At 34.0% G+C, this 24,198-nt stretch overlaps 1 protein-coding gene across 2 annotated transcripts; it reads right to left on the minus strand.

The window, feature by feature from the left end:
- Nucleotides 1-2,234: 2,234 nt before the first annotated feature.
- Nucleotides 2,235-22,204, minus strand: UBP5 (ubiquitin-specific protease 5). Of its 2 annotated transcripts, XR_016520729.1 has the most exons (14): nucleotides 21,791-22,187; nucleotides 20,566-20,817; nucleotides 20,208-20,352; nucleotides 20,018-20,077; nucleotides 19,831-19,926; nucleotides 19,325-19,726; nucleotides 16,462-16,602; nucleotides 16,213-16,383; nucleotides 15,832-15,928; nucleotides 12,616-12,876; nucleotides 12,372-12,517; nucleotides 11,433-12,008; nucleotides 2,701-2,974; nucleotides 2,235-2,583 (listed from the first exon to the last, which is right to left on the minus strand). XR_016520729.1 is itself a non-coding variant. In XM_068616362.1 (13 exons), the coding sequence occupies exons 1-13, from the start codon at nucleotides 21,925-21,927 to the stop codon at nucleotides 2,440-2,442; spliced, it is 2,805 nt and encodes a 934-aa protein (XP_068472463.1). In that variant the 5' UTR covers nucleotides 21,928-22,204; the 3' UTR covers nucleotides 2,235-2,439. The 2 variants fall into 2 exon arrangements, 1 of the variants encoding a protein (XP_068472463.1); XM_068616362.1 differs by lacking the exon at nucleotides 15,832-15,928 and having other exon boundaries at nucleotides 21,791-22,204.
- Nucleotides 22,205-24,198: the final 1,994 nt, after the last annotated feature.

A 24,198-nucleotide genomic window follows, 5' to 3' on the forward strand; every position in this document is an offset into this window, starting at 1 on the left:
TCTTGTCGGTTGACTCGCTTGCTAGTTGACTGTAACGACAATCTTACGCCCGCCTGTCTCCTCCCAAATTCGCGCTTTCTTGGATCAAAGAACTATGTACCTGCAAAGACAAAGGGGGCGCCCTAGCGGCCGTTTGCACTCCGACACTCAAGTCAATACTAGGGCAGAGAAAACAGTATGCGTGTGTAATAATTCTAAACTCAGAAACTGCGTACCGCTTTAAGGTTTTTAACACCCCTTATATATGTTGTAACTAGGGTTCCTGAGGGAACGTCCCTACGTCGCTATTACGCAGTCTTAGCGTAATCTTGCACGTAGGACTGCCCTTAACTGGAGTGTAACGACTAACAGAATGGCCACCAAGGTACCAACTCATGTACCCACCCTCTGGGGCCCCTGTTCTTTGGGTGCCCTAAGTATTCACGTGTCATGCATGCAGCCTACCCTTGAAAACCCTAACCCTAATGGGCCTTAGCGCCTACAACGGTTCTTTACTTGTGTCGCGCTTGAATGCGTTATTCACACCACACACCTGAACTCTTCGTGACCTAGGCTTCCCCTTATCTCTAGGTGCTTTTACTGATAACTGATATGTTCTTCTGGGACCCACCTCTCACGGCCCCATTTGTTGTGTCAATTTCCGATGAGTCGTCAGTCCTCCCGCATGCCCGACGACTCTTCGACCCTCCTTTGTGGTCGACGTTTGAGGATTGGTCGATACTCCCTGGTAGTCGACGTCTGACGACTGATCGACACACTAGCTTATACCGCTTGTGAGACCCAGCTTACGTGACCCTCCATTACTTTCAGTACTCGAGGTCCGATGACTGGTCAATACAGAAATGGTGCTAGATAGATAAATAAAAGCAAAAGGGTGTTAGATAGGGAAATAAAAATAAAAGGATGTTAGATGGGGAAATAAAAGTTTAAATAGTGTTATATGAGGAATTGAGTCAATAAAAGAGTGTTAGATGGAAAAATAAAAGTAAAAATAATGTTATTTAAAGAAATAGTTTTACCTATCACTTATAATTTAGTTTTTTTTTTAATATAATTTTGCACGGAAGTTACCATAATACATAGATTTTAAAAAAATACAAAAATTATTAAGTCCTACTTGAGTAACACAATTTTACTCTGTAGAATTTCTCACTGTGGAATATAACTTTGCTGACAACTGAAAAATAAAGATAAAAATTCAATCGAATTCATCACAAATTACAACAACTTTAAAGATAAAAATAATACACAAATCATCACACTCACCACTTTTGTGTATTATTTTTATCATATCATTAACCACTTCACCTTTAAAAGCATTCATAAACCCAAATCAAGATCATACTGAACATGACTTCTTCAATTAATTTCTCATAAGGAAAGTCATCTTTAGACCACAAGTTTTTTGTTATCTTTTAGTTGTCAACAAAATCGTGTCCTCTACTTTTAAATAGTGAAATCGTTCTATTAAAACATGACTAAAAGTATGTCCATTCTAATAAATTTTTGGTGCAAAATTACACCACTCCTGTTAAATAAAAGAGCCTAAAAGTGATATCCATTTGTTTACATACTTTAATCTTGCTCTTCAATAGGTGCATGTAGAGTCTAAATTATATACAAAAAAAGTAAGTACAATTTCAAAATGTATTATGAAATCCAAAATGTATCTAAAAATATTAATCCAGAAATTATTTCTAAATATTTCAATCCAAAATATTTTTTCAGATTTCGTTATTCAGAAATACATTCCAAATTCACATTTCTCCATTATATAATCCAAAAAATCAAAATACTTTATCAAGATTTAAAAATCATTATGAATTTCACAATCCAAAAATCGAGAATGTATTTATGGATTCAAAAATATATTATAAACTACATGCAAATTCAGAATGCATGTCCAACTCAAAATATATTCAAAATTTCTCTACTAAGCAAATTCAGAATGCATGTCCAAATCAAAAAATATATTCAAAATTGTAAATCCGAAATATATTCCAAATTCCACAACAAAATCTAAACCATGGATAATATACATTCTTGTAACACTCCCATAAAGGTACATGGAGAAGGAAACATGGGATGTAGGAAGAAATTGTCTACCAACAGTTACAAGTGTTTTTGAACAGGTGAACAGCTTAAACACTTGTTACTGGATTCAAAGGGTATCCAGAATTCAACTTCCCACTTCCCCTCTTCCAAAAGAAACACAAAAAAGCAAAGCAAATAAATGAAGCAAAAGAAGTACATCAATCATTATTTCATTGACTACATACACTCTTGTATCAACAGGTTGGTGCCTTTCATATAGTAAATAAAATCCCTAAATTAAGACATACATTTGAAATTGTTCACCTACCTTTACCTAGAATTTTTCTGGAATAACAAGGCATGACATCTACTTCATATTATACATAAAACTTCCAACATGAAAGACTAAGCTCCATTGCTAATGGCTGCCTCCTCCGTCTTCACCCTCCGGTAAAATAGAACATAGGCAGCAGCAGTGTTAACCTCATCCTCACTTATCAGAGTTATGTGGCTGTCATCAAAATTGTACCACCTGTTCTCATCTAAAAGCTGCATTTGAAAAATATGAATCAGGCTGCAACACTTGCTGAAAGGAAGAGTATTCTAGGTGCTGAACCAATGACAAAAAATCAAAGCAACTTCAATGGATTGAAATTTCTGACTTACCTTAATATGTGCAGTGTAATGCCCGCTACCCATACTACCATAATGATTTGTAAGGGCATACAGTTCGTACAGTTGTCGGCGAGAGTTGTTTTTGTTGGCTATGTAATTAGTTAAATCAAAATCATGGATGGGAAAGTTAACAAAAGTCTCCAGTTTATGCTTCATTGACCTGCTGTATGAAAACCTCTTCAAATGAATTACCAAAACCTCTGGGAGCCTCCACAAATCAAGCTTCTTGCTAGCTTGTCGTCTCTCTTTGCATTTAGGACAGTACCTGTATCAGATTCAGATAAATATAACAATAGCCATTGCGATTAAAGTATTACTTTTATATATGTAAACAGAGAAATGTTTTCAGTAAGAGCTATTTCTGCAGCAGTAACAAACTTTTGCTTGACGTCAGAATTTTGTTGCAATACAAGATCAAGCACGAAAAGCATGTGAACAACTGAAATACAAAGAGACTAGTATGAAAATTCCTTTATTCTAAAGGTTGAAATTGCCATGAAGACATATAACACTAAGAATACAAATAAAGAATGCACACATAGAGCTAAAAGACAGTGTCTCGTTTGGGTGTTCCAATGATTTTATGATTAAAGTTTCGTGCAGATTTTCTTCCGTAGTTTTTTTTTTTGGGTTAAAAAGAGAACCAGATTATAAAGGCAGATTATAGCTCACATATTAAGGAGGAGCTTGCTCAGCTAAAATGCTTTCACAAGGAATGTAACGTCTCAAATATTAGGGTAGAATATAATGATTTTATTGCTAAGAATACATCAAACGTATATACAAGATTGGAAAACTAATTTAGGAAATACAATAACAGAAAATATGTAATCTTTGATTCAAGGATATTTCCGTTATATACTTTAGTTATAATCTGCTAAATATGGAAGTAATAAAGTGTGATTGCTGGCATTCCCACTCAACCTAGTGAGTATGTATTTTTCATTCCCAGCTTTGGACAATCCTCTTAAAGTTGGTGCTATTCAGCCCTTTTATTAGAAGATCTGCAAGGCTTTCTTGTGAGGAGACATGGAATGCAGATTTGACCATTGTCTAATTTCTCTTTGATAAAATGTTGGTCAATTTCAATGTGTTTGATTCTATCATGTGCACCGAATTATCACTATGCTAATAGCAGATTTTTTATTAAAATAAAGTCTCATTGGTTTATCCTACTTTATTTTCTAGTCTTCCAAGCTGATCCTCAGGCATAGTACTTTATATAGATCCCTTGTGCTGCTGCCCTGAACACTATTTCAGCAGTAGATCTTGCTACCAAATCTTGTTTTTTACTCTTCCAAGTTACAAGATTCCCACCTAGTAAAATACAATATCCAATAGTCGATCTCCAATTCACAATTGATACAGGATAGTTAGCATTTGTATATACTTTGAGATTTACATTCTCATTTCGTTTGAACAAAACTCCCTTGCTTAGAGTCTCTTTCAGATATCACCCTAACTGTATTCATTTTAGCAACTTGAGCAAATGTTCCAAGTAATCCACTCCATAAGTTTGAGTGAATCCCTTGGCAACTAACTTTGCCTTGTACCTTTCAATGGACCCATAAGCCTTGTATTTTATAATATATACCCATTTGCATCCTATGGCTTTTTTCCATTTGGTAGAGTAACCAATTCCCAAGTACTACTCTTTTCTAGTGCCTCCATTTCCAGGTCCATGGTCAGTTAATGCCTCAGGTAGGAAGGTAGGTGTTGTGGTAGTGTTTAGGCTTGTAAGGAAGGCTTTTTGAGTAGGTGAGAAGTGTTTAAAGGAAAGGATAGGTAATTGGCTAAAGGGTATCGTGGTTGGTGGTACCTTTTCTAGTCTCTTTCCTAAAGGGCAATTGGAATCTAGGTCCTCATAGGTTGGTCTCAAATTGGATTCAGGTTCTTACGCAGTTGAGAAATCAGAGATTGATTCACTAGAGGTTACAAATATTGCATTAGATTCATGGACATGGACAAAATCTAGAATGGCCTCTATCTTCTTTGTATAAATAAGATTTTCCCAAATCTTACATCATCCCCATCTTTAGTGGATTTAGTGGGTTCAGTGGGTTGAACCTCTTTCTCAGAATTTGTTTCCCTTTCAATCCTTGTTTTTTTGTCAAAAGTCTTAAATCAAGAGGTGGTAGGGAAGAATCATTTTCCTTTTTTATAGTCTTTCGTTGAAGATGATCCAAGTGAAAGTAACTTTGTTACTCAAAAAAAAAGTGACTTCTGTAAACACAGAATTCTTTGGTTGGTAAGTGATAGCATTTATATCCTTTGTGTGGATGAATATCCTACAAAGACACATTTTAAAGCTCTAGAAGTTTTCCACTAGCACCACTATGGACATGCACAAATTGTTGCATAATCAGGAGAATTATGCTGTAATGAAGTGCAGATTCCATTCTATATTTATTAGGACAGATTTGTTAGTGATTTTATTTTATTTCATTTGTACAGCTTTAAACACTCATTTTGTATGGCTTTCATTACCTATTATTTCTTTACTTAATTAGATTGTAAAACAGTCTATAAATAGAGACTATAAATAGAGACTGTAATCACATTTATCAAATACATCAGAAATACATTTCATCTATTTTTTTTCAACTCAAATGATACACACCAAAATATTCTTGAAACAAGTTTATTTAATGCAGTCACATTTGGATAGAAAGAAGACATAATTTCCACAGGACTTTTTTTAGGCTAGAAGATAACATGTGGCATAAGAGCAACCTCCCTCCAAAAAGATTTAGGAACCTTACATAGAAAAAGAAGACCCTGAGTTTGGTCAAATAAGTGCCCATTTTTCCTTTCAGCAATTCCATTTTGTTGGGGTGTTTTGACACAAAATGATTCATGAATAATACGGTTAGATATTTTTTATTTTTTATTTTTTTTTGTAACTGTAGTTTTTATTTGTTTTTTCTGTTTCAATTGTTGAATAAATCTTTCAAAGTAGCTGTTCCTAAACTTTAGGCAAATACTTTAGGCAAAAACATTTAAGAGTCAGTTACTACAAGTATTATAAATATAATTGCTAGCAAAGATAATGGTTATCTTGCTTTGTTTTGTTTCACTTAATATATTTTTCTATTTCAGTATTTTATTTCTTTTATTTTGCTGTCTACCTTTTATTCCTCAACACCAACAATTGGTATCAGAGCTTTCTTCTTAAGGATCTGTGAGGACACTAGAGTGCATCAATGGAAAGCGAGTCAAATTTTTCAGCAATGGCACCACCAGTCTTCGATGGAAAAAACTATCCGATGTGGGCAATTCGTATGGACACCTACCTAGAAGCATTGGATCTATGGCAAGCTATAGAAGAGGACTATGAAATTCAGTCCCTTCCAACAAACCCTACTGTGGCCCAAATGAAATCACAAAAGGAGTAGAAGACGAAAAAATCAAAGGCAAACGCATGCCTATTTGCAAGAGTATCTCCCACCATATTCACACACATTATGTCTCTCAAATCAGCCAAAGCCATATGAGACTATCTCAAAACAGAGTATGAAGGCGATGACCGAATTAAAAGTATGCAAGTGTTGAACCTCATTAGAGATTTCGAGTTGCAGAAGATAAAGGAGACAAAATCCATCTACGAATATTCTAAAAGGCTTCCGAACATTGCAAATAGAGAAAGATTGCTTGGGTTTGATTTTAAAGACTCCCGTATTGTTGAAAAAATGTTGTCACTGTTCCTGAAAAGATTTGAGGCTACCATAACTACCTTGGAAAACATCAAGGATTTGTCCAAAATAACCTTGGCAGAGTTATTCAGCATAAGAGCAAAGAAGGTCTATGAGGGAATCAGTTACTGTTGAGGAAGCTTTACCAGCCAAACATGAAGGTGGTTGGAGAAACAAAGGCAGCAAGAACAAGCATAACCAGCAAGAAAATGGAGAAGTTGTTACATAAAATAACAAGAGCCAAAGAGAAAGTTCCAAAAAGAAATTATCCTCCTTGTAAGCATTGCAACAAGTTGGGTCATCCACCGTTTAAGTGTTGGAGAAGACTTGATGCTAAGTGCAGCAAGTGCAATCAACTTAGGCATGAAGCAATCATTTGTAGAAACCAAAGTGAGCAACAAGATGTAGATGCTCAAATTGCAAATGAGGAGGATGAACTTTTCGATGCAACTTGTTTCTCCAACAATATTTCAAGTGCATCTTGGCTAATTGATAGTGGATGCACAAATCATGACTTATGACAAAGAACCTTTCAAAGAGTTGAAGCCTTCAAAAATTTCAAGGGTCAAGATAGGCCATGGGGTCACATTCTAGTAAAAGGAATAGGAACCATTGTTGTAGCAACACATTCAGGTACTAAAATCATTATTGATGTGTTATATGTACCTAACATAAACCAAAATTTATTGAGTGTTGGTCAGTTGCTACAAAAAAGATTCAAGGTGTTTCTTGAAGATAACCACTGTTTGATGAAGGTAAAAGTTTCTCATTAGATCCATTTTAGGAGGAGAAGACAGTATTTTCAACAAAGAAAAATACTACTGAGTTACGGCACAATGGACTTGGTCAAGGGTTTCTCAAGATGCAAAAATCTGAAATGGAAGATGTTCCACCAATTATCAATGACCCAAAGTGGAAAAAGGCAATGGAGGAGGAGTTGTATATGATTGAGAAGAACAAAACTTGGGAGCTTGTTGGCATACCTCGAGATAGAAAGGTACATCAAATGGATGTCAAGTCAACATTCCTAAATGGATTTCTTGAAGAGAAAATTTATAAAGGTTTCATTATGGAAGGAAAAGAAGACAAAGTTTATAGGCTGTCTAAAGCTCTTTACGACTTAAAACAGGCTCCCAAATCAAGGTATAGTCGAATAGATGATTATCTTCTCAGTTTAGGCTTTGACAAAAGTCTTTCAGAATCTACACTTCGTCAAATCCAAAGTTGTTGAATGGAGATTAAGCAATGCGAGGATGAGATTTTTATTTCTTAAAAAAATAAAAATAAATAAAAATAAAAATATACATATATATAAGCAAGTGAGATAAGAAATATGGAGTTTTTGTTCTTGTTTATTGCAAAACTGAAAACCAGGTTGCAGATTTGTTTACCAAGCCACTTCCAGCTAGCATGTTTGAGTTCTTAAGACATTAGATTGGAGTTTGCAGTTCAAAAATCAAGGAGGAGTGTTAGATATTTTGTTTTTTGTAACTATAGTTTTTATTTGTTTTTTCTGTTTCAATGGTTGAATAAATCTTTCTAAATAACTGTTCCTAAACTTTAGGCCAAAGCATTTAAGAGTCAGTTCCGGTAAGCATTATAAATGTAATTGTTAGCAAAAATAATGGTTATCTTGCTCTGTTTTGTTTCACTTAATATATTTTTCTATTTTACAGTATTTTATTCCTTTTATTTTGATGTCTACCTTTTATTCCTCAACACCAGCAGATACCTTCCTTACTACAAAAGAAATTAAGCCCATGATTAAAATAAGCTTTGACATTATTAGATCTAATAATCTAAATGTTAACACCGAACTGATTTTTTATCATTGGGAAAAAACATTGAACAACAGAGTTGACTTTGAATTTTTGTTTTAGAAGGAACATCCATGTAAACCTAGTATAATCACATATGAAGATAATGAACCAATGCGCAAAAGATACATTTGGGATGTTTGAGGGACCCCGCACATCATATGAATAGAAGGGAGAAGTGTTCATTTTATTACTAACTGCAAAAGGAATCTTTCCACACATACCTAAATATGCTAAAGAATAAGTACATGTTGGTTTATCCAATTTGTTGAGGAATAATCTCATTTTCTCTATTTCATCTTAATTGAGTTCAATTAGATCTTATTTGTTTTCTTCCTTAGTTTCATCATCAATGTGTTTCTATCCTCCCTTTCTTATGTTGTCTCCTTTCTTTCCCCACTCCTTGTCAAAGTTCTAGTGAGCCCAATCTAGGCTAGGTGGCTTTCCATGCCTTACAACATTTTTCATGAGTGATGAGGTTTGTTGCAATATGTACATTGCACTCCTTCACCTTTGTTCTCCATATTGGTTATTCCCCCCTTTTCTAGTTTACCATCTTGGTCGAGGCCCCTCTAGCTATCATAGCTAAGTTTTCCACAAATCGAGTTTCTAGCATTTATTCCCCTTCTACTTTCTTCAATTCTGACCATAGCCACTGCTTCACTAATTCTTGGAAATTTTTCTTTTACGAGAATCTGAAGTCTCACTTGATCAAAATTAGACTTAAATCCCACCAAAAATTCTTTGGAAAATTCTATCCTGCTTAACATATTCTTTGAGCATTGTTGAATCTACTGAGCATTTGGAAATTATGACCTTGTAATGGTCTAACTCCTCCACAATGATTTCAATTGATTGGCATACTCTGTAACAGTCTTGTTTCCTTGTTTTGCAGCCATAGTCTTCACCTTCACCTAATATATTTAGGCAACATCTTTAGCTTTAGAGTACCTCTACTCTATAGCTTTCTAGATCTATTTTGCAAAATTAAGAAACATACAACTGTCACCTATCTCTAGGATCATTGAGTTCGATAGCCACACCATGATCATAGAATCCTCTTCTTCCCATTTTGCAAATTTGGCATCTTCCTTGTGAGGGGCATCATCATTCATGTGGTCAACTTTCCTTTTACCTTTTAAAGTAGTACAAACAAGCTAAGACCATTTCAAGTAATTTTTACCATTCAATCTGTATACAGTGTTAAGATTCTAAAGCTCTCCATGAGTTTGGGATTTATTATCCCTGATTTCAGTTGTTTGGAGAACTGAATCCACCATGGCTGCAGAAAGGCTAAGTGCAAGGAATGACAATCGCAACAGCAATTAAGGCTACCTCTAAAGAGATGATCGACAACAATGAAGGTTGTGGTCTAGGGTTTTAGATCTAATAGACAACAATAAAGGTTGTAGTCTAGGGTTTTAGATCTAAAGCTCTCCATGAGTTTGGGATTTAATATCCCCTATTTCAGTTGTTTAGTGAACTGAATCCACCATGGCTGCAGCAAGGCTAAGTGCAAGGAATAACAACATAAATCAGAACAACAATTAAACCTACCTCTAAAGAGATGATCGACAACAATGAAGGTTGTCGTCTAGGGTTTTAGATGCGCAGTCAGAGGCTGCTCTCAGGATTTGAATGCTCTAATATCTCAAAATATTAGGATAGAATAGAATGATTTTATTGCTAAGAATACATCACACATATATACTAGATTGGAAGACTAATTTGGGAAATACAATAACAACAATTATGTAATCAGATCCCTATGATTCAGGGATATTTTTGTTATATACTTCAATAATAATCTGCTAAGTATGGAAGTAATAAAGTGTGATTGCTAACACAATGTAAAAAAAGAGAGAAACAGAGCTTTGATAACCCATAGTTACAGCCTCGTTTCATCCATAAATGTTGAAGTCCTTGGGCTTCTCAGATGTGGACAAAGGTTTTGAGCATACTTAAATATTTATTCATGTTTGCTTTCTAGTTAAATTGTCTTTGGAAATTAGAAATTTTTGAGGCTGAGTTATTTCAATAAGCATTTTTTAGCAAAATTATGGGTTGTTTTGCTATTAAATTTTACAATTTAAAGCTTAGAGAAGACCAAAGAGAACATCAACTCACATGGTGATCATTACTTCTTATCATTGATTCCCCTCTCAAAACTAGGAATGGTTATGTCTTTGCATTTACTTTTTAATTGCCTTGTCATTTGTTCTTTAGAATTTTCACTTTCAAATTTATTCTTGCATTAAGTTATGGTAGTAATTGGTCGGCAGTTGACACAACACTTAGCGTGTTGTTTGCCATGCATACTTAAGTCTTAACAAGCATATATTCAAAAACCATCAAAAAAATCAGACAATCTATAAATCAGGATGCAGAAAATTCCATTTGGACAAAATATTGTATTTGCATAAAGCACTTAATGAAGTTCAAAGTCCAATTCCAAAATAAATGTAACACAATTTCAGATCTAAAGCCATAATAACTTAAAAATATTAGAAGCTAACCCACACATAGCTCAATGAAAACACCTAGATCAGAATTCCTCAAAGATAATCTAGGTTAACTGCTCCGCGGGGTGACCATATAAAGGACAGTGGCACCTCATGCTAGAAAATTCAATGTCATTGATCATAAATATTTGCATTTACTCTTAATCCAATACAAATAACCCTTCAAATAAGAAGCATGTTACTAGTCAAAACCAATTGTTTCTCTTAGAAAGTAGATTATAAGTGTAACACACTCACTTATATATTATAATTTGATTATAACTTTAGTCAATATACGATCTCCAACACATCCCCTCATGCCAAGGACTGAACATCTCAAGCGTGAAAATAGAGAAGGCCCAATATCAAGTGGCACAATAGGAGCAACAAACTTTAATAGGATAGGCTTTCATAAACTTTGATATCATTTTAGAAAGTAAATTTTAAGCGTAATTCAACCACACAAAATTGACTTGTAAGATAAGGTTTGCACCTACAAATAATTCCGTCATATCTCTAGTCTATGTAGGATCTCAAACAGTTTCATTCTCTTCAGTTAGATTCTTTTATTGTACAAAGTAGTCATCCTTTTAGGAAACAGGTTATTAACAGATCTAGCAGACAACTATTAATTATATTCCATTTCAATGCTTGCTAGACAAGATTAAGAAAGATATGAAGAAAGAATAAAATGAGCTGCATGATGAACTAACCACATATCTTCAGGCACCAGAGGTTCTTCGCGCAGAAAAGCTTCCAAGCAGGTGTACAAGGAGAGAGGTTCAGTACGAGCTTTCTTGGTTACAGGCCCATATTTTAAAACTTCAGGCAAACTCTCAATTGGATGAGTATCATACTTCTCCAGAAGCTTCTGAGACCAATCAATATACACTAAAACTTTTGGGGATGACTGAGGCAGTTTAACCACTTTCTCCTCGCCCATTGAAAGATCAATGCAAGCATTGTTATCACCTACCAAGAGAAGAGGTAACGTTGGCATTGATGGTGCCTTTGAATTGGTAAATTCTTTATTTAATGAATTTGACACCATGTTGCCAGCATATGCATCATCATTAGTAAGACTGCATTCATCAGGTGCTGCTTTTGGGATGCTTGCTTCAGAAGTAGTAGCTTGTTCTACATTACCACCTCTCCTTAGCAGAGGGGAAAGAATACGATTAACTATTACTTGTATATCACCTCTTGTGACTGTATCATCACATGAAATCAAAGAAACAATAGGTGTTCCGTATGGTTTCCATCCTGATATGACGTGTGAGTCACTACTCCTAAGAAAATTACAAGCAATGTCAGAAAGCAGAGTAACAAACAACGTAGAAAATTGTGCCCAATTTGATGTTTTAAGGCCCACATGGCATATGATACCATGGCCAAGCAACTGCTACTTAAATATTAATGGATCCACACCAAATAGATAAGATCAAATCGAATCAGCACTGCCTAATAGTCAAAATACCGCATTGTGATTATTAACCATGACACTGTGTTCCCAAATCCCAAAAATAGTAAAAGATAAGTTATAAGGAGACAAAAATAAGCATCATTACAGGTACTAATATGACAAAGCAAATTCAATTCTTTGGCAAATATAACAACTGTAAGCATATCATGTAAATTTAAAAATCACATACTGCTCTCTTCGGCGATGTATCAACTGGAGATACTTTGTGTTCTTGTCTATCTTTGGAATTTTGTAAGCAGCAAGGCGCTCATCATCTTTAATAGTAGACAAATGAACAGGATCTTCCAAATATCTATGGATCAAATGGCTTCGTATCTGTTAATAGCACATCAATATCACACACTCAATTAGAATAAAATATATGCAATAATTCCAATAAATATATTTAACTTCTATTCTAGTATGGTGCCTACCTCCACAAGCAATAGCCTCTCATTGTGCTTCAATGAGCAGGCATTGCTAAGTGCCTGGACGAGATCTTTGATTCGGCCCTGCTTAGGGACAGTTACTGTACAAGGAGATGGAAGGGCAGCCCCATCACAAGAAAAGACTGTCACTGTCATGGTTCTACTGGCAGTGGAGGATTGGAGTGGCAGGGAAAGGTACATGAATGGATCAAATGTGACAGAGACTTTATTGCAAACTGGACAAACCAAAGTTGACTTGTATTGTCCCTGTAAAATGAATTATCAGAAACATATCCAAGTTAGTGAACTTCATCAGGAACGACATAAAATGTAAATGTATATCATGCATAAACAATTACAAAGGGATAATCAGGAAAGTAAAGTTGATATTATGGACAAATATTAGCATCATTGAAAATTTATAGGTACAAGAGAACTTCTCAAAGTTTAGAAGAAAATAATTTTTCTCTTATTCAGTCTCATTACTTACATCTTATATATATATATATATATATATATATATATATATATATATATATATATATATACATACATTAATTGGATAAATTTGGAAACAGTACAGCCTATTCTAAGAAACAAATCCCTGTGATTGTGGGATTGATATGCTAGTAATAAAAACAAGATACAACCAATATATAGAATTAAAAAACAATAGCAATCAAATCTGAAACTTTCTAAAATATATTGACACTCCCCCTCATGTTGGTGAATAAGTGGTCTCCATTCCCAACTTGAATATAATTCTTTCAAAAGTTACTTCTGTTCAGCACCATGGTAAGTATGTCTGCAAGCTGTCCTTGAGTAGACACATGGAGTGCAAATCATGTCATTGTCAAGCTTTTCTTTGATAAAATCTGTCAACTTGAATATGTTTTGTTATATCATGTTGCACTGGGTTGAGTTATGTTGATTGCAAATTTATTATCACAATATATCCCTTTCTTGGAACGAGCAACTTCAATTCCCAGAAAATAGTTCAACTTTCCTGGAGTCTTGATTTTAAATTCTTCGGCAAGACATTGACTCAACCTTCATTGCTCCTTTTCATCATTTACAGCAACAATAATATCAATCACATAGGCCAATAGAACCGTTACTCTCCCTGAATCAGAATTCTTGATAAACAAAGTGTGATCCCCTTGACTTTGTTTGTATTTAAGGCTCATCATGACTTTGGTGAACCTCCCAAACCATGCTCTAGGCGACTGTTTAAACCATATAGTGTTTTTCTTAGCTTGCAAAATGTGTTGACCTTGGTCTATTCTATATACCCAGGTGGTACTTTCATGTATATAGATCTTCTTTAAGATCTCCATGCCAAAATGCATTTTTCACATCAAATTGATGCAAGTTCCAATCATGGTTTGCTGCCAAAGACAAAAATTACTCTAACCGTGTTCATTTTTGCAACTGGTGCAAAGGTCTCCAAGTAATCCACTCCATAAGTTTGAAAGAATCTTTTAGGCACCAGCCTGGCCTTATACCTCTCAATAGTCCCATCAGCCTTGTATTTGACTGTGTAAACCCACTTGCACCCAACAGGTGTTTTTCCAGGTGGTAGGGTTGACTAGTTTCCAAGTATTGTCCTTCTCCAATGCCTCCATTTCCAAATTCATGGCTTGTTTCCATTTTTTGACAATTAATGCCTCATACAGAAAATGGTATGGTTGTGGTATTTAGGCTTGTGAGAAAGGTTCTATGGGTAGGTGAGAATTTTTCAAAGGATAGATAATTTGCTAAAGATTAAGGTGGTTTAGTGGCTCTAGTTCCTTTTCTAAGAGAAATTGGGAGATCTATATTCTAGTCTACCAATCAATAGGTTCTAAAGAAAGGAGTTCATTACTAGTAAGATCATCACAATTAGTAGAATTAAGATTTATAGGGTCAAGACACATTTACCTCACGTAATGAATAGGGTTGAACTCTTGAACACGAGTAGATCCTGGAATGACCTTTCATCTTCTGGTATACACCAGATTTTTCTCAAACTTTGTTCCATCACATGGTTTAATATGTGGTCCTACATATTCAGAATTTTGACCTGAAGATTTAGGATTTTGATCCACCTCTACTCTCTCCCTCTCTGCTTCAGTTTCAATGGGATTGCTCTTGTGAACCTTATTTTTTGATCCAAAAAAATAGATTTGGGAATATAAAAGGCTCATCATCTTCCTCTATTAAACTCTCCCCTGAAGATGAAGATGATTAAAATAGCTAACTTGCTCATTGAAGGTTGTATCTCTTGACAATTTTTTGGAAGGAGGATGAAAACATTTATACCCTTTTGTGTAAAAGAATGAGATTGTAAGAGAGGGAAGTTCATTCTCTAAAATCCTAATTCCTTTGTATTATTCTCAAGTGTCAAGAAACTCATTTATCTCACCATTACTAAGCCAGGCCTCTCTTTTGCAATTCGAATTGTTAGTCAATTGATATAGGCTCCTCATTTTGATCATTGGAATGTTGTGATATGCATTTTTAGATACGTAAAAAAGGCACATGGACAAGGATTGTCGTATGAAGATAAAGAAAGTACCTAAGTTTATGGATATTATGATGTTGATTGAGCAAGAGGTCCTATGAACAAACACTCTACTAAGGAATATTTTGTATCCATAAGAGGAAATATTATTCCGGGAAAAGTAAGAAACAAAATGTTGTTGCCCAATTTAGTACAAAAGTTGAATATAGGGATATGGCATCAGGTACATGTGAACTTATGGGGATCTAACAACTCCAATTTGTGAATTTCAACAGATGAAGTTCCAATACCAACTTGCAGACATTTTAACTAAGTTTTTGAGAGGACCCAGAATTCAATTTGGTAATCCTGCATTTCTAACCAGTATTTTCACTTCTTACCAAGAAAAAAAGATAAACATTCTTTCAGAATATCTACAACACAAAATCTTTCAAATAGTAAATAATAGTCCCCAACAGATCCTAATTATGCTACTTTAGGATCAAGGCAGTTTATAACTCATTGTAGCAACTAATAAACATTAGAAGCTGAATGAATCAGACATAAGAAAAGGTGAAATGCAAAGGAAAATATTGAGTTTGTGAGGGTATGATTGTATTTAACTTAAAAAGTTAGTTGACAGAATCATGAAAAGTTTCTAAAATGTTGATATGTAGACACTAACGCACCAAATTTTCAGAATACTAAGAAAGATTATCTGAATGGATAGAATATGAGACCTGAAATTATATCTAGAAGTGACAAAGATACAGTTACAAAAAGGGTTGATATAGGATTGAGTGGCATGAGAGGATCCATATGCAGGATTCAGATTAGCTGTAAGCAAATATTCAAGCAGCCAACAATCAGTCTCGGGATACAAGATATTTACCAATTGAATGAAAATCTAATTTAGCAACATGGTGATTGTAACACTGCTTGCATGTGCGGGCAGACACACATGTTGAATTATCTTGATTACAAAGAAACAAAAAAATTCAGTTAAAAATCATATTTAGACAGACTGAATGATTTATATTAATATTTATTACATGGCATTCTATGCAGCATTTCCAGTTAACCATGCAAGTTAAAATCTACTGATTACTCATTTGCGTTACCTGGCATACATCAACAATTATGGAATCATTACGAGAAATATGATTTGCCCAATATTCATCAGCCACTTCTTCATCAGGTCTGCCATCAGCATCTCGAGACTTTATATATGGTTTGTGCTTTACTCGATTCAAGTCTTCATGAAGACCATCCAGAAGAAATGCTAAAAGCTCCTAAAAAATAATAAAATAAACATTACCACAGACTACATCACAGAAATTGGAGGGCAAAATTTCAGTCATCGAGCAAACCTGAGAATCATGTTGATTGTGTCCACTGAACTGAGGCGCAAAGCGAACAAGCTTGGTTTTAAAGGGCCGAGGAGCAATTGGGGTTCGTCCAGGAGCCCATAGCTTTCGAAGCAACTCACCAAATGCTAGGGCTAGTTCACCCTACACAGTGAAAACTTTCTTTTAGACCAATACTTAATAAACATAACACATTACCATAAGGTAGACTAAAAATCATTTCCTAAACAAACCTAGTCATTGAAGGATGGAACAGTCATGCACAAAAAGTTCAATCCTATCGTAGGCATTCAAGCAATATGAAGACAACCCAAAATAATAACTGCATCAACAAAGACCATATTTTCATATATGTTACCATAGACTACAAGTCAAATATTCTTCATTTCAAAATAACATGAAATATAACCCAAAATAATAGCCTCAATGAATAACAGAACAATAGAATAAAAAAAGCATTTTCTTGTCACTTATACAAGTCAAATAGGTGTCTTGTCACATATACAACCCAAGATAATTACTCTCTTCTAAATGGTATCAATGGAGATCATTATTTTCATATATGCTACCATAGACTACAAGTCAAATATCCTTCATTTCAAAATAACATGAAATATAACCCAAAATAATAACTCAAAAAATATTACAGTGGAGCCCCTTATAATCCTAGAGAAAAGCTCTTCAAATATGACATAAATTCTCTCTACCCAACCCTTACCATGTATTTGAATCCAGAATTTCACAATTTCAAGGAAATCAAAATACAATTTGAATTCAAATTGTTTCATTTTTCAAATGTTTGGTTTAGAAAGAGCAATTTCAATTTATTGCATTTTAATTGTATTGTTTATATAGATTATTTCAATTACCACCAAATACAAAAAAAAATATTTTAACATTAAACAATATTTAATAATTCATAAACATCAATTGGCAATATTTCTCAATCAATTTTGTCTAGATTTATTTTGGACAAAGTTTCTTAAAAAAAATCCAACTAAGGTTTATCTTAATTGTCATTGGTTGAGATTATTTTTATTGATATCAACCCTAATTATTTTGGATGATATCAGAAAAGGTTATTTTTAGAACATCATTTACCGAGTTTATTTTTTGGTCTGCTTTTCGAATAATGTCTATTGAAAACACCCTTGACTAACATTGGTCAAAAGCTTCCTCAGTTGACATTAGAAAAATAACAACTGACTTCGGCTTGAAAAACAACCTTGACAATGCCGGCCAAAAAATAACCAGGATTGATTTCAGCTTAAAAGAAACCCTTGTTGACATCATTTTGAAAAAACAATGGTGAGCTGATGATGCCCCGACCTAGGCTGAGACAACAACATCCACATTGAAGGTGACCACGTCCCTGCTTCAACCAAGTTGAGGATAAAATATGAAAATAAGAGACATAGATGTGAGAGATGAGAGAGTATAAAGAATTTCAAATTCTCACTTTTTATATAGAATTTAAAATTCTATAATTTTAAGTAATCAAATTACTCTTGTAAATTTCTATAATTTCAATATCTTTTAAAAATTCTTTATCCGAACAACATATTCTGTCATGGAGTATTTTAAATTCTCTATTAAAGTGAATTACCCTATAAAAGTTCTTCATCCAAACATACTACTAAAGACTCTTATAGAGAAAATACTTCCTGAGCGTCGCTTTCCATGTCCTCTCCCTATATTTATCTCTTCTCCTCTAACTAAAAGCCACATCAGCAATTGCAACAAATTCAGTTTGCCAATTTTATGGGCTTAGGCCTAAACGCAGGATTCTAACACCAATCCATATGGCCCCCACTCTTCTACATAGATAGGTTGAAATTAAGTATAAATAAGAGAGTGTATACATTATCAACACCTGAAACCCAAAGAACTCTAAAGTGAACAAGCATTTTAAATATAAAATCATTAATGTTCCTTCACCCTAAAGCCAAATATTATATGTATGAATTTTGGCTAAAGGACTAACTCAACCCAACAAAATTAACTTGTAAGGTGAGGGATTCACATGCTTTGACGCTGCACGTAAGACTAGCTATGGGTGAACTAAAGCAACTTTCAAACATTTCTGCCCAAGCCCAAGGCCTCCCAACCTAGAGCATAGCAAATGCAAGTAACCCTACAACAAATCTAATCTAGACTCTAAGACAATCTCAGAATTTGAATTAAGGAGCTGAATAATAGCCCACAAAATTGACTAGTGAAATTAAGATTATCTAAACTTTATAAACTCTATTAAAGTGGAGTCTTTAGTCAATATGGCACTTAACACCACCCTTGAGGTTATAATTAAAGCAATCCCAGTCAAGGATGCAATTAAGGAACCTTTCCAATAATATACATATATATGGTTCTGACCTGAAGTTCATTGAGATAGCATTATTAGAGTCAATCACCACATCTAAAGTATTGTTTTGGAGTTTAATGCCTCCATCAATATTTTGTACTTAAAAATCTCTTGAGTTAAAAGAAGAAAGTTTATATAAGTTACCACCATTGATCTCGACTCTTTAACAATGTGGGATTTGTGGGTGTATTAGAATAAGCCCCCAATGGAGGTCTAAGAACAGGAGTGGCCCCTCCGTTTTGTTGCCCAAGAACACCGTCAACATTCTGACCTCGAGTTCATTAAGAGAGAAAGGTGTATAAAAGTTACCTTTGACCTAAACTCTTAAGCGATGTAGGATTTATGGGTGTATTAGAACAAACAAACACAAACACATATATGCATAACAAATTCTACAAATAACCTTTTACCTCTAAACCAAATTCTTATTCTAAGTATCCCCAATAAAGTTACATAAAGAAGAGGAAACAAGTTCATGCTTACAGCTTTTTAGATGATACTTACAACCATGCCCAATGGATTTTGCCAATTTATCTCTCGATGATAGTCTTCCCTGAAGTATCTAGCAAATTCCGGAGTATGAACAAGGCATTGTATCGCACTATTCATGTAACAGGTATTGCCAAGATTCAGCAACCCAGTTAGACCACCAAATGAACCTCTTGTGGTGACACCACTGGTTCCATGAGGGTTTTCCATGTCTCTAACCGGAGAATTTAGGTTCAGAGATGAAGAAAGGTCTGTGTTGTAGCCTCTAGATGCACCTTTGCTAGCAGATAAGCCACCGGCAATTGATAAGCTCGACTTCGGGGGCTCCACTAGAGCAAAATTCGCTTCTCTCAATCCAGAACCGTTTTCTTGAGCAAAACTTGTGTTGTTTGAATTGTTGATGACCTCAACAAGAATCTGCATGAATGTCTTCAATAGTCAAATGAAAAACAGGAGTGATAAATTGAAATGTTTAAGCATGAGAAAGAGGAACACTCCAATATAAAACTTAGTGAACTCACATCTTGGTCCATTTGTAAATTAGCATCATCGAGAGTTCTGTCCATGTCATTCATCAAAGCATGCTTCCGACGGGAATAGTAATCCCAAATACACACCTATAATAGAGGTAGCTATTTTTCACTACTTGCTGAATATAAAAGAAATAAATTCAAAAAATTAGAATACAAGGAACTATGAAGTTTTTACTTGGTCTGGCTGAAGATCAAATATTTCACAAGCTTTTCTATGAAGCTGTCCAATGGTTTCCTGCTCAAAATATCTCAACTCTTAAGGTAGATATAGCATGTATAACCTGAATTTTACTAGCAAAGGATTGACAAGGATGCTAAAGATATATTTATCAGATATCATGACTCAATACTTTATCACATCATACCTTCTTGCTTATTCTTATAGCAAAACGGTCATTTTTTGGCAACATAAGTAATTGAAGCCGCAAAGGATACACCTCTACTGCCAATTCAGTCTGGGAGAAACCTGAACTAATAACTTTCCTTGCCAATGTAGGTCCACCACCATACCTAGTCAAGAATGGGGGGAAATGTCAGGCACCTCATTAGGCACCTCATTAAAGCGCAGTTAAGGGATTAGTCATTTAGGAGTTTGTGTCAATTTATAAACTTCAAAAACCATGAAATTCAAGAAATTCAAAAAGAGAATCATAAATACAATATGGCACTTATCACATTTTAGAATAACCATACATGACCAATGTGACAAGTAAACAATCTCACCATCTAAATAATTGATCCCAAACTTCTTGGGGAAGTAACACGTAGTCACGGCCTTCTAGAAGAGTATCATGAATCTCAATACCCATACCAGAGTCCTCTGACACAGCATCATCTATCAAATCAGAATTATCAATACCAGCTGGCCTCTTTAACGCACTTGAATTGGCCAAATCATGTTCTGAAAAGGAAGATCCATCATATGAAGTGTTTGATTGGTCTTGGTTCACATATTCAATCCAATATTGCCACCATCTGCATAAAAACTATCAGAAACAACTTCCTTCTAATTCTGTGCAATTACATGTGTGTGGAGGTATTCATTCAAACTAGGCCAGTCAGTCTATAGCCACAAAATGAAGATTAAAGTACAAACTACAAAGCATTTCTGCTTCAAGGTTATTGACACAGATTAAAAGAAAATAAAAAAACTGTCTCTTCGGGTTTCCACCAACAGTCATGAAGAAAGGGACTAAAATTTTTATTTTTATCACACACATCTCTTTGTCCTAAGACGTCTGTTACGTGCAAATCAACTTTGGAACAGCGGCTCAACTTTATTGCTTTTAAATCAGTAGCGCCTTTTCTTAGGAACAAATTGTTTCCAGTTCTAGGGAAACATTGGTATGAAAGGCTCATACATTGAATCAGTTTCTTATCACTTGGAGTATAGGCACTAAGAGTAACGCCAATATTTTGCGGAAGAGTGCAATATTTATCATTCCTGCAGTATGTCATACTCATACACACCAACAACAGAACATCCCCGCCCCAGACACACCTTTAGAAAAGAAAACAAGAAAGTTTAACAACTTACTGAACTGAATAAAAACCTAGTCCTTGAAGTTTAAATTACAACGATAAAATGCAAGTCAAGGCAACAATGCAACCAAGGGATTCGAAGAAGTCTTTGCTGCACAATCCGCAGCAAACAACTTCTGGACCCAACACCCCCTAATTTCACAAGCGTTATAAGATTATTGCAATATTCACTTAAAATCCATCCCGTACCTCCCAAAAATTCCACTCCAATGACTACTATATAGAGAGACATCAGGTCAGAAAATCGAGGGCATGGAAAGAGGAAGATCTAGAAAATTGTGGGCATTACCACTTTGCCAAGAGAAGGAAACGTTGGCATAATCTAAGAAAAAACAGAAAAGGTGTGAACTTTGGATGTGATTTAGGGTACCCAGTTGCAAAAGTGAGGGAAAGAAGAAGGAAGAACCTCTGGGTGATCAAGAAGAAGGTGTCTCCTTCTTTGCTGTTAGCTTGGGCAGCGAGAGCAATGTCTTTGATCATGATCCTCTCCTCGTCCGGACTCAGCTCAGAGACGCTGCTGCCACCCACCGACACCTCCATCATCTTCTTCTCTGAACTCAACCCAATTTCCTCTTTCTCTTCTCTTTCTGGTGTCTCGGATAAGCAGTTTCAGAGCAAAACGACAAAAACAAGAAACAACGGCGGGTCTCTCGCTTATATCCGCATCTAACACCGGTTAGCCGAGGGAGGGCACACCTCGGTCCTATGAAGCTTTACACAATCGCAAATTTGTTTTGGTTAAAGTTGTGAAGATTTTTACCTAGGGCACTTATCCCTCATCCAACTTTTTTTAACCATTTCCCTTTAATAAAACCCACACACCAGTATTTAATACATGCTTTATTTAATCTTTCAAGTATGGTAAACTAATAAATTTTGGAAAATATATTTTAAAATTCTTAAAATTATATATATTCATGAATTTAACAATAAATATATATAATAAAAAATATTTTTAAAATTAAATAATATAAAAAATATTAAAATAATATTATTGAGAGTTGTAATATAATTGAATAAAAAGGTGAGTTATCCACTTATCCTTACCTTAAAATTTAATCAATTTTATCATCAAAACCGTGGTTTATTTCTTAAAAAAAACATTAGGAAACTCTCTTTTATTGCAGCAGATTGAGGAGCCAAATTTTTACCTCTCTTTTCTATTTCGCCGTCAGAATCCCACTGAAATTTGGTTTCAAGTGGCCAAATTCGAGATTTTTTTACTTGCTTTTAGTAAAAGAGGAAAATTGGAAAAAATATAGAAAAAAATAAAAGAAAAAATATTTTTGGTTTAGGGTTGGGATGAAATTAAAAAATTATGTAATAGAAAATATAATTTGCTTTTGTAGATAATTTAAAATATAAAAATAAAAGGAAATTTAAAAGAAAAATGTTCAGGTTTATTATTCTTATTATTATTGCTGGAATTAAATTTAGGAATATTTAAAAATACAATAGAAAGTATAAAATGAATAAAAAAATAAAAAGTGTAATTTTAATATTTATATTGAAGAAAGAAATTATCATGTCTATTTATATAAAGGTCTAGACACTATCTACTACCAGCTTGACAATTGAATCTTTTCCCTCCATTATTATTATGTTTTCTTTCTTTTATTCTTGTGGTGTTCAAATTTCAACTTTCAAGTCGAGAGTGTATCTGTAAAAGGTTCTTCGATATTCAAGTGAGTATTAAGTATTTAATTGTGGTTAATGTAATAAACAAAACGTATTTTATTCTCGTATAACATATTTATTTATAGAGTTTGTAATAGTTATATTATTGATGGGTCGTATTTTATGTATATAACTTGAATGAATTATTTGATTTATCACATATCTTCTTATTTTACTTTAGTGTATTAGTTCTGATCGATCGGATGACCTTCCAGATGTTGTTGGTTCATCAAACCCAACCGATATATTATATACAAAACAAATTCCAAATAATTAATTAAAAATATTTAATTAAAATATATTATTTTGTGATAATGAATAAACAATAATGAAATGGTGAAAACATGTTGCTACTGTAACTTTTGTTTTGTAAAATAATATGAAAATAATTGTGTTGTTATTAAAGTATTTTGTATAATAATTAAATGAAAGATAAAAAAAATTACAAAAACTGATGTTTATTATTATTGTGGAAATGAAATTTTGAAAGGATTTAAAAAATACAATAAAATATATAAACTGAGTTAAAATATAAAGTGAAAACTTTATATGTATATTATATACACACACAAAATTTATATAAATCAAATGTAATAAATAATTAAAAATGTTAAAATTAAATTTTAATTTGTTTGAGTGATGGTCAAAATAAAAAAATAATTTAAGGGTAAATTTTTTTTATTTATGTGATATTATTAAGAATTCAAAGTTTATTATAATGCTTTGTACATGTACAAAATGAAATATAAAAGAAAAATTTTAACTTTTAAAATAATAATAATAATAATAACACTAGCATGTGTTACAAAACGTGTCAACTAACACATGTAAATTCATAAACGCTGAAATAATATGTCACTCCAAATATATTCATGCTCACATGTGTTACATCAAGTGTCGCTCAAAATGCATGCATGTAATTATAAATGCTAACCATATGTTTTTATTTTGAAGATACGAAAACCTTCACAATAATTTTTAGTTTGAAGTTCTCTACCTTTGTTCTTCACTTACAAACTAATGGTGTGTTTGGATAAGGTAGGAGATTTGAGAGAATGAATTTACATTGTGTTTGGATTGAGGGTGGCATTGTAGCCGCAGACGGATGAGGAGTGTCACCCCCGTTTGGATCTGCTG

Source organism: Phaseolus vulgaris, chromosome 1 (assembly GCF_051622355.1).
Source record: "Phaseolus vulgaris cultivar YP4 chromosome 1, ASM5162235v1, whole genome shotgun sequence".
Classification (NCBI taxonomy): domain Eukaryota; kingdom Viridiplantae; phylum Streptophyta; class Magnoliopsida; order Fabales; family Fabaceae; genus Phaseolus; species Phaseolus vulgaris.